This window comes from Gymnoscopelus microlampas (assembly GCF_963454915.1).
Source record: "Gymnoscopelus microlampas genome assembly, chromosome: 23".
Classification (NCBI taxonomy): Eukaryota; Metazoa; Chordata; class Actinopteri; order Myctophiformes; family Myctophidae; genus Gymnoscopelus; species Gymnoscopelus microlampas.
In genome coordinates, this window is record NC_139960.1 from 5,392,972 (window position 1) to 5,405,103 (window position 12,132).

The 12,132-nt window shown below is 42.5% G+C and overlaps 1 protein-coding gene across 3 annotated transcripts in view; it reads left to right on the forward strand.

The window, feature by feature from the left end:
- The window catches only part of large1 (LARGE xylosyl- and glucuronyltransferase 1), a 142,563-nt gene extending 132,583 nt beyond the window's left edge, over window positions 1-9,980 (forward strand). The window contains exons 13-16 of one of the 3 annotated variants that reach the window (XR_014600201.1): window positions 1,186-1,332; window positions 2,213-2,408; window positions 8,933-9,768; window positions 9,813-9,980. Coding sequence is in view for 1 of the 3 variants with exons in the window: in XM_084049800.1 (XP_083905926.1) it covers window positions 1,186-1,332; window positions 2,213-2,408; window positions 8,933-9,130 (541 nt within the window). In the remaining 2 variants the exon portion in view is untranslated. Of the gene's footprint in view, window positions 1-1,185; window positions 1,333-2,212; window positions 2,409-8,932 lie in introns of all 3 variants that reach the window. The other 2 variants (XR_014600202.1, XM_084049800.1) reach the window with 2 other exon arrangements.
- Window positions 9,981-12,132: the final 2,152 nt, after the last annotated feature.

Consider the following 12,132-nt stretch of genomic DNA (forward strand, 5'->3'; position numbering starts at 1 on the left):
TATTCTTATTTTTTGATATCATATTGTTTAGACTAGGCTAGGTACTTGGTGTACCTATGATCCTAGATTACTGATGCACTACACTGTCTACATTGTACATTGTAATTATAGGTCGTCTATTTTCTTTTGTTTTAATAATTGTTCATTAATCCTAATTGGGGCAAAAGTTTAAATAACCCTAATATTGATTTGAAGTCATGTGGCCCAGCCCTACTGTGTTGTTTGGCACCTCGACATCGTAGGTCATGCAGTTATCTGGAACTGTGCCACTATGGCTTTCATTGGCCAAGGTTAATGCTTTTGGTTTCAAACAACTTAAAATATAGTGTAAGACAGTGAGCTCAACTTCATTTACAGGATGGCCTCTCTTAACGTTGGCCTTCATCAAAGCTCATAGCAATTCCTGTGAGCTATTGTTATTACTGTATTGACCCCCTGTATGTTTCGACATTGTGTGTGTGTGTGAGTGTGTGTGTGTGTGTGTGTGTGTGTGTGTGTGTGTGTGTGTGTGTGTGTGTGTGTGTGTGTGTGTGTGTGTGTGTGTGTGTGTGTGTGTGTGTGTGTGTGTGTGTGTGTGTGTGTGTGTGTGTGTGTGTGTGTGTGTGTGTGTGTGTGTGTGTGCGTGCGTGCGTGCGTGTGTGTTGTATGTACTTGTATTACTATCCTTGTGAGGGCCAAATGTAACCACCACAAGTATAGCCGAATTTCAGAAATAGACATTGTGACTATATTCCTGGTCCTGGTGAAAAGGTTGTTTAAAATGCTTAATTGTTCCATCTGGCTCACATTTAAGAAAAGATTCAGGTCAGGATTAGGCATTTAGAAGTTAGCTTTAGAGGTTAGATTTGCAGTTATGCTTGATTTATACTTATTTGCCTGCACCAAAAGTACCGGATCTACAAGCGCACAAGACATCGCAGTGCAACGTGTAGTGAGCTTGTAGATCGGCTATTTCCGGCACACAACAAAGTATGAATCAGGCCTCATGGTTGGAGTTAAAAATGGGGTAAAAAAGGGTAAAAATTGTGTTTATTAAATTTGCCTGAAGAAGGTCACACGACTGAAAGCTTGCATTAAACTCAGATATCTGCACAGTGTCATGAGTGTGCGGCTGCTGTTTGTCCTGTTTCATAAAATTGCTGGATGTACAGTAATACAAACGTGTGTGTGTATGTGTGTGCACAGGAAGTCAGTGGTGCAGCTGGACATGGCTAACACCAAGAAGGCTCTGGTGGTCCCGGCGTTCGAGACCCTGCGCTATCGTCTGTCTTACCCCAAGTCCAAGGCCGAGCTCCTCTCCCAGCTGGACATGGGCACGCTCTTCACCTTTAGGTGAGGGGAAACATTCACATTAAAAAAACAGTGATTCTCAAACTTTTTTTTCAAGGATGTTTTTCAATGTCCGCAGACCCACATCTGAAAATGTTTTGTGCCATACGAGATTTGTTTGGTGAAAATGTTTCTAGAACATTCCAAAAGTTTCACATTTCTTCACGATTTTTTGAAAATAGCTGATGTGCTGTTTTCAGATAGTCAATGTATAATATATAGGTTTAAACTGGTTACACTGATGTTGATGCTATGAACAAATTTAGCTGGGGACCCCCTGGAATCCCATCAAGGGCCCCCGGCGGTCCTCGGACCCCACTTTAAGGACCACTGGAATAAACCACTCTTCATTCAATTGTTAAATATAATATTATGATTCTAGTGACACTGCAGTAGGAGTTTATATTGGATACAGCAGCTTTTGTGGCGGTAAAAGATGCAGCTACTGTAATCAATAAAGAGAAAAAAAATGCCTTGGAAAAAGAAAAACTATTACCATGAGCAGAATTGTTTTTTTCCCATCAAAATGTAATTTCTCAAAAACACTAAAGGTAAGTAAGCTTAAATGAAAAACACAATCCAGTACTTGGTGGGTGTTCTCCTCATGTATAAGGTAGAGCCTTGGGTAACAAAAACTAATATTGTTCTTTTTTTCTATAATATATAAAAAAGGCCTGAAGGTGGAACTACATAATTAACTGCCCCGAAACCAGGCTTTCTGTTTACGGTAGCGTGGGTAAGGTAGCTGGAAGAACCAAAACTCATAACAAAACTTTATACTTTGCGCATACTGTAGGGTAATATGTGGCTTTGAAGAATCTAAAGCAATCAGACAACGATGATTAAGCAAAAAAAAATCAAACGGTTCTCCTGTGTGTTTCAGGTACCACGTGTGGACAAAGGGACACGCGCCCACCAACTTCGCCAAGTGGAGAACGGCCACCACGCCCTACAGGGTGCAGTGGGAGGCCGACTTTGAGCCGTACGTCATGGTGCGCCGGGACAGCCCCGAGTACGACCGCCGCTTCGTGGGCTTTGGCTGGAACAAAGTGGCTCACATCATGGAGCTGGACGCGCAGGTATCCAGACTGTCCACCGGCACACCTCCACACATTTGGCACATTGACAATGAACCACTAGAGCAGGGGTCTTAAAACGTTTTTTTCAGGCCAAGGACCCCCTAGCTGAGAGAGAGATGAAGCAGGGCCCCCCCCCCCACCACATATTATATAAAATTGTGTTGCAGATTAAACTTTTTCATAGATTTCATAGATAGCTGGATTCATGTTTTCAGATAGTTAACCCTGTATATTTAGTCAACTTGACCGCTGTCTCTGTACTTTTCCCTCTACACTGACTCTCCGAAAATAGCCGATCTACAAGCTCACAACGCCTCGCAGCGCGAGGCGTTGTGAGCTTGTAGATCGGCTATTTTCGGCTAATGTTCCCCACCACACAAAGATTTCTCTGTAGTAACTCTGAAGACCCCCTAGGGGTCCCGGACCCCCTGTTGAAGACCCCTGTACTAAAGAATGTGTTTGTGTCAAAATGAGCTTTACTCTGATGCAGTTATCGCCTCACAACCAGAAAATGTTCCCCTTTCCAATAATTCCCCCCTGGATGATCTTTGATTGATTGATTGAATACTTGTTTAACAAGTTTGTTAACGGTACAGGTAGTACAGTCAAAGGTTAAAAGGATAACACATACAATTAGTCCAATACATTGAATACAATACAATACACATTGGAAGAAAGCTCAGTGGCATCATAAAGTATATTTACAGAGAAAGGTCAGCCATTCTTTTAGGTTAGTTTTAAGTTTGGGTAGGGAGTCGAGATCTTTTGAGTTTTGGTAGGGCATTCCACTGTTTGGTTGCCGCTTGGTAGATGCATTTTTACCCATGTTTGAGCCGAGTTTTGGGGAAACAAGGTCATATGAACTCCTTCTGGTGTTATGGCCATGGGCATCACTCACTCTAGAGAAGTATTTTGACAGGTATTTGGGCACTGATCCTCTGAGTATCGGTGATTTGAAAACACAATGGCATCAAAACACTCTCATTAGTGTATGTAGTTATGTAGCAAAAATTAGTTAAGTGAATGTTTCATATAGATTCTTGTAAACCATGTTTTTTTTGATCTATAGACCCAGTAGGACACAAAAAACCCGGTTTACATTTTTTTCGGCCCATAGGTGGCGCTACAGCAACCAATTCAAAACGCTAATTCATGATTACTTACAAACTACTCATCAAATATTTATCAAATTTGATGGGTTGTTGCATCATGAGCTGAGGCACAACCTCTGAAAATGTTACCACAATCCACCTATAGGTGGCGCTACAGCAACAGATTCAATATGCAAATACACAATGGTGCAAGAGCTACCTGACGATTTTTAACAAAAACCTTATTTAAACAGAAACAGAAAGTGTTTATTTTCAATTCAAAGGGTTTATTCTTGAACCTTTGATAAAATGGAACATGGATCCTTGTTAATAAGAAAACAAAAATAATAATACTCCCCCCTCCAGAGAAAAAATATATAAAAGGAATGCTCAACAGTACTAATTCTCAACTTAACAAATCAACAAAGAATCAATCACTGTAGGCATCATCGTCATCACTCTCAGCATCATCATCTTGAAGATTATTACATGAATCTTCTGCAGCTTCACATTTGCAGAGCTCTGTGCATGGAAGATTATTGACTTTGCAAGAACAGCGGCCGCTGCACTTGCTGGCAACACATGCACACTTGACTAGTTCTACGACTGCCTCTGGTGCAGGTGGAACCTTTGAGACTACAGGGACACAACTTCCATCCTCTTGCTGCCTCCATCCCAAAGATAGTGGATCTAAAACCTTTGGCTGAGCCACAATGTCTTGTGCCCATACATTTGCTTGCCATTGTGCTCGCAGGATATGTTCTATGATGGACCCTTGCGTTGGACATATCTTTTCCACACCCTGATTGGCCTTGAGCTGTTTAAACATGTGCCACCAAAGTACTTCAGCTGATTCATAGCCAGGTTTGAAGAGCTGACACATAAACTTTTCACACCCAGCTAACACCTCTGAGGATGGATAAGGGCCAACACCAAGCTCAGCAAGTGCATGGAGTACATCATCACCAGCCTTCATGAATGATTTGAAGCAGGTAGATTTTCCTTTTCCTCTGATGTGACCAGTGGTATCACAACCAGTAAGCGTGTGAAATCCTGGCAAAGCTGCTGCTCGTTCAGGACCAATGGCCATGTAGATGGGTCTCAGTTTTATCATCCGTCTTTGATCTCCAGTGCCCATGATGATTGCGCTCTCTGGTTGAAGGTCTGGTACCCTTCGAAGGGCAAGTACCAACACATCAGTGTCACATGAGTATATATGTGGTGTTTTACCTAAACGACTCACTGCTACTGCATACAGAACCAGTAATGTGTCTGCCTTGTGACGTTCACCATGTTTGTGTTTGTGGACAGGACACCCTTGTGTGTGTGTGTGTTGCATTGTGTTGAATTTGTGATCCGCAAATTCGTATGTTCCCACAACGTTCTGCAGGTCAAGTTCTCTAGAGGACTTGGCAATGAGAAGCAGGCAAACAAACAGTGAGTTGGTTGATTTCAAGCTGACTACCTCAGATGATGCCTTAAGCTTGATAGTTTTGCATCCACCTTTCCAGGTCCGATACTTAAGCTTTGACATTTTGTCCCACATGTTCTTTTCCCCTCTGACCCTCTCATTCACAAAAAAATCCAAGTTCTCTGCTCCCTCGTAATGTGTCTCAGCTCATGATGCAACAACCCATCAAATTTGATAAAAAAATCGACGAGTAGTTTGTAAGTAATCATGAATTTGCTTTTTGAATTGGTTGCTGTAGCGCCACCTATTGGCCGATCATGGTGAAAATGTTATGGTGTCTTCTGGGACACATCATACATTTGTGCACCAAATTTGGTGAAGATTGGCCATGCAGATTTGAAGAAATGATGTTGACAGAAATACAGACAGACATAAAATACTGCGTCACATTGCCAAATGTTGCCATGGTGCCAAAATAGTGCCAGGGCGGGAGAAAAAAATGTAAACCGCTTTTTTTGTGTCCTACTGGGTCCATAGAACAGAAAAAACATGGTTTACAAGAATCTATATGAAACATTCACTTAACTTCTTTTTGCTACATAACTACATACATTATTTGTTAAAAATCGTCAGGTAGCTCTTGCACCATTGTGTATTTGCATATTGAATCTGTTGCTGTAGCGCCACCTATAGGTGGATTCTGGTCAAATTTTCAGAGATTGTGCATCAGCTCATGATGCAACAACCCATCAAATTTGATAAATATTTGATGAGTAGTTTGTAAGTAATCACGAATTAGCGTTTTGAATTGGTTGCTGTAGCGCCACCTATGGGCCAAAAAAAATGTAAACCAGGTTTTTTGTGTCCTACTGGGTCTATAGATCAGAAAAAACATGGTTTACAAGAATCTATATGAAACATTCACTAAAATACACAATGACATACACTACATTCTATGTTCACAATAGTGGCGACAAAGCTACAATTAGGCCAAGCATGGCCAGTCAAGTTGCCGTTGAAGTGTTGCTCAAGCCAAACTGCGTAGATGAAAATAGCAAAGTGAACTGATTAAAACCTGTGCTGAAATAAGTTGAGGCCAACTCAGCTTTGATTTGTAGTGTGTCAAGTGTCACATGTCACTTTGTAGCTTTGTCAAAAATGACTTGTAATCGAACCCTACAGTCCCTATTCTGTGCATGCCATAATAATTGTCAAAATGGGCAAACATTCTGTTAAAATAGCCGATCTACAAAAGGAGGGGACCAAATACAAAACCCTGGGTCAACAATAGAATAGGGTTTAGGGGTTTTAAGTCTTACTTTTGGAAGAGAGTTGTTTCTGTTCACACATTATCGATTGTTCCTCCTGATTGGATTAGACCTTAGAAGTAAGAGTAGGATTCATTCTAAATGGAGTGGGTGCTCCCATTATGAAGAAGGATTTGGGGCATCCATTGTGTCCCCAGCAAAATGAAAAATACTTAATTTTAGTTGCATTGTCCCCCCAAGAAAAAGAAATGGGAGAAAAAGGCGTTTAAAAAACATAGTGTGTTCCACATTTCCCACTATTATTTAGACTGTTACACACCGGGAGACCTTACATGCCGGGAGAGTAAATTCCTCACAATTTGCAATAATCCAATTCCAATTGTTTGTGGCATCGGTAAATCAATAAAAGCATCAACCTGTATTAAAAGGGCATCACATTAATAGTCTGATGTGAAATATTGGCCAATGTATTTTCAGATTGTTTATTTGTCAAGAAAGTATAGTATTATACTTTCTCGCAAAGGTAAACAGCCATGCCATGAATGTTGTTGTCTTGAGATTGCATTTAATCAATTGAGTATTGGGCAGGGTGAAAAAAAATGTCCCGACAGAACCATCAGTAACGGCATAATTCTTGCTTTATGCCATTGCATTCTAACTAATCTAATTAGTGCAGTCAGTTATCCACAGCATCGCTATGTTTAGGTGCCTGTTGATAACAAACACTGTACGTGCAACAGAAAATGTTCATGAGGACAAGAACATTGATTAATTTGATGTGAAAAGTGATTTGGGATTTTTTGTTTTTGTTTGTTGTTAACAGGTTGTTAAACTAGACAGTAACATGTCATTGATATAAAAGCAATTAGTAGAAACACATGTTTGTTTAAAGGTCATGACTAGAGTTTACAATCTGTGACAAGAAGAATGCATGACATTAGATCTTATTAACTTAATACTTAAACTCTTATGCTGTACCAGCAATACTTTGAAGTAATTCTGCTTCGAACGCAGTCATACTGAGTTGATTTGGTAGGCCAGGATATCTATATAATATGTGACATTAAATTCAAAGAGATCAGATTTCATTCGGTATGTGCCACACAAAAGAATTGCCTGTGTGTGTGTGTGTGTGTGTGTGTGTGTGTGTGTGTGTGTGTGTGTGTGTGTGTGTGTGTGTGTGTGTGTGTGTGTGTGTGTGTGTGTGTGTGTGTGTGTGTGTGTGTGTGTGTGTGTGTGTGTGTGTGTGTGTGTGTGTGTGTGTGTGTGTGTAAAGCTGTCCCGATAAAGTCAGTCAGTAGTGGCAGGTGAAAAGAGGAGGCTTGTGACTCCATGCGTATGGGAGGAGGCATGGTCTACTCTCTCCCCAGGCCAACAGTAGGGGGTTGGGGGGACTAAATTGGAACAAACAAGTAAATAAAATGGTTTCAGACTTTTAAGTAATAACACGGTTGCCCTGAACATTACACACTAATTGATCAGAGAAAGGGGCTATTAGTTAGCTACCTGGCTAGCATACAAAAGAATGTCCATAGACTTCTTTTGTTTAATCCATTATCACCAGCTAGTTGCTTTCGATCTGCTTTGAGCCTGCCCCTTCCTAGTTGTTGTCCTCCTAGCAAACATGCTGTTGGAACCATCCTGAGTGCTGATGTATCCAATGTTGTAACTTCAGTGTACAACTGTAACCAAATGGACCCATAAATGAACACTGAAGATGTAACCACTCAAACCCTATACTTAGTCGACCGGAGTGCCACAGGGCTCTAAAGTAGGACCCCTCCTGTTTTCGCTCCACACTAAATATTTACAGAAAATATCCGATTATGTGACACGCTGAGAGCTTGTAGAGAGCGACTATATGAATGTTTGCCCCAGAATTGGCTCTGTAGTCCCAGATTTCCAGAAGGTGGCATTACCTGTTTAGAGTTCAGGTTAATTGTTCCATAGCTTTGTTTTGATTGGCTCAGCAGCAGGTTTGAATCAGAAACACATATGACACCTTGACAGGTGTTTCCAGTTCAAATCTGCTGCAGAGCCAATCGAATTAAGTCATGGGAAAATGAACTGGAACAGGAAACGGGTGATGCCACCTTGTGAAAACTGGGACTTCATTTTCCCTCAGAATCAGCTATTTGTTCTTTTTTGAGCTCCTTCGTCTTTAGTTCCAGAAAGGAGAAAGAGAAGAATAAGGGGGTACAGGGGGAGCAAATCTACAAAAGATATATACATATATACACGTAGCATATCCATCCTTAGACATAAAGTGCATCAACACATCAGCAGGTACATACTGTACAATGTATAAGGCATTAACCCATTAAGACCTGAAGCTGATTCTACATGTCTCCTAAATCTCAACAGTATTCTCAAAAACGTATGTTTCTATATCAGTGGTGCTCAAACTTTTTCATGTCAAGGACCCCCAAAATGATATGTATTTGGCCGCGGACCCCCATCAAAATATTTTGTTCCAGGGACCCCCCAGAAGCAAAGATTTGAGTCAAAAATGTTCGCTTTAAAAATATATATATATTCAAAGATTTGCACACATTTTCACGATTTTTCCAAAATAGCAGATCTACAAGCTCATAGTGCGGCACTCGTGCCGCGCTATGAGCTTGTATATCTGCTATTTTTGAATAGCCCAAAGTGTAAAATAATGCTTTTTAGCTCAAATCTAAAAATGACACAGTTCCAGGTCTTAATGGGTTAAGGTACAAAACGAATATCACAATATCCCTTCTCTCACAGGAGTATGAGTTTGTGGTCCTCCCCAACGCGTACATGATCCACATGCCGCACGCGCCCAGCTTCGACATCACCAAGTTCCGCTCCAACAAGCAGTACCGCGTCTGCCTCAAGACGCTCAAGGAGGAGTTCCAGCAGAACATGTCGAGGCGCTACGGCTTCGCCGCCCTCAAGTACATGACGGCCGACAACAACAGCTAGCCACCACTGCAGACCCTCCCCGACCTAGCCCCGGACTACTGACAAAGCCCCCCCTTGTGGGGCTGGGGAGAGGAGGGCCCGCCGGGTCACAGACAGCCCACATTTGGACGTCTGGACTGTTCTTTTTTTTTTCAGATACCTGCAGTGTGAGACTGGAGTCTCTCATGACGACCGTTGATCCTCCTCAGCATAAACCCGGGGGGAAAACCACGTGTCCAAAAAACTTTGCTCCGCCTCCGCTGGGGATTGGAAGACATGCTCGTTCCAGCCCAGGCCAACATCATGTCTGCCTGGGTGTTGAGGTTTTGAAAAGCCGCAAAAGATGACATGGTTGACTGCTTCTTTTTAGAATGACTTGGCTTGCGCCCAGGCCGGCTTTTTGTGCCCGAGGGCTGCTGACAAAATAAAAAAAAACAGGCCACTGCAGCAGGCAGAGAGTGACGGACTGGCTGCTGCCTTGGAAAGCAGACTTTTCATTGCCTTGCCATATTTGTAAGACCAGCGACTGAGGCTCAGCTGCTGTATTTTTGGGCTAATTGTAAGTGTGTGTTTGTGTGCGTGAGTGTGAGAGACAGAGAGAAACAGAGACTGTGTGTGTGTGTGTGTGTGTGTGTGTGTGTGTGTGTGTGTGTGTGTGTGTGTGTGTGTGTGCGTGTGCGTGTGCGTGCGCGTGCGAATGCAGGATTGGGAATATGAGAGAGAGAGTATGTGTATGTTCCTCCAGGACAAAGCTTAGCAAAAAGCTTTAGGGGGAAACTGAGAATGAAGCTTTGAAGCTTTGTGGGCTTACATTTCTGTTTGCACGCTGCAAATTGGAACGCTCTCCAAGTGCCATGAAGTAACTGAAAGAAATATATATATATATATATATATATATATATATATATATATATATATATATATATATATATAATATATATCAAAAAATAAATAACGGCAGCCATATTGACTTGACTGACCGCACACCCAGATTCACTTTCAGTAAAAATGTAAATACGGAGCGCCGAGATAAGACAAAAACGTCAGTGTCACGAGTAAACACGTCCGTACGCGTTCGGACGTCTCATTTCGATGAGTGACACATACCAAGATATACGGGGAGAGGCAGCCGGCCGTCCGCCATCGCCAAATTTGTTTCTTAGCCGATACTGATCTGAATGATTCTCACTGGCGACGCAGGGGAGCTAAAGTGCAAGGAGGACTGGAGGTCAGGCAAGCGATTGATATTCAGGGTACTTCTCATGTCAGCCGCAGTGTGCTGCTGACAGGGACTTTTTTATTATTATCGTCAGTGTTTCGTTTGGACAAGAAAACATGACAGAGAGGTCTGAAAACTCTGATCTCTCTTGCAGTTGGCAGAATGTACTCTCTCTCTCTCCTGTACACTTGGACTGGTTACCAATAGCAATGGAGTCTACATACACGCACACACACACACACACACACACACACACAATCACACACACACACACACACACACACACACACACACACACACACACACACACACACACACACACACACACACACAATCACACACACACACACACACACACACACACACACACACACACACACACACACACACACACAATCACACATCCAATCACACTCTTTTCTCCCGCTGTATTTTTGTGCTCCACTCTCATTCCACACAAAGCGAGGCGCCAATCATTTCTGCTTATTCTTTACTTTTTCTTGTCAACAATCAGTATTATTTATCAGTGTATGTTTACAGTCCTAACGTGTGTCTGCAAAAAAAAAAAAAAAAGGCACTGGCACAGCATCCTTCTCGCGGATCGGGGAAAGGAATTTTACGGATGAGCGATATGGGACATTTGGACGTTGTGGATTGTTCCGGACTCCAGGACTGCATTTCAATGTAAAACAACCACTTTACTGTACAAGTCAGAAGGAGAGTTGTCTAGAGCAGTGGTTCTCAACATGGGGTCCATGGACCCTCAGGGGTCCTTGAGGGTGTTCCAGGGGGTCCCCCCAGCTAAATGATTGATTGTTGAGGAACTAAATGGAACCTTAAGCGTCTGTAACTCTGGGACTCGTCAGGGTTCATTTAGTTCCATTTGTACATTGGGGGTGGGGGGGCTAGGGGTCTAATACCAATATCAATCAAGGGCTAGAGCAGTGGTTCTCAAAATTTTTCATGTCAAGGACCCCCAAATTGAAACGTATTATCCCGCGGACCCCCATTTGAAAAGATATGCCAGGGATCCCCCATATTAAGAGAAGATGTTTACGGCTCTAGCAGTGATTCTCAACCATTTTAATTTCAAGGACCCCCAGTTTGACATGCATTAGGCTACGGACCCCCATTTAATGGCATTTATATTGTAAAATCAATGTTAAATTAACTCTTGAGAGTGTACTTCCATTTGTACACTCTCAGAGTTACAGACCCATAAGGGTCCATTTGGTTCCTAACTATCCATCATTTAGCTGGGGACCCCTTGGTACCCCCCCAATGACCCCTGGGGGTCCCCGGACCCCACTTTGAGAACCAATGGTCTAGAGACACTGTCTCCCACTCTGTGTGTGTGTGTGTGTGTGTGTGTGTCTCTCTCTCTCCCTCCCTCTCTCTCTCGCACTCTCGTCTCTCTCGATCTCTCTTTCTCTTGTCTCTCACACTGTCTAGGAAAGCAGCCAGTGTTTGACAACTGCTGTAACTTGGTCCAGACACAGCAGGTCTTACTGCAGATGAAGGTGTGTGTGTGTGTGTGTGTGCGTGTGTGCGTGTGTGCGTGTGTGTGTGCGTGTGTGCGTGTGTGTGTGTGTGTGTGTGCGTGTGTGTGTGTGTGTGTGTGCGTGCTGGCGTCAATGCATTGGATGATTATATAAAGTGTATATCGTCACTGTCGAGTGGAAATCTCATGTCCAAAACTGTTACTTTTCAATGGAACAACATTTTTCATAGTGAAAATAGCGGATCTACAAGCTCACAACGCTAGGTCGGCTACTTTCACTACATTTGCAGTGGCGTAAAGTAA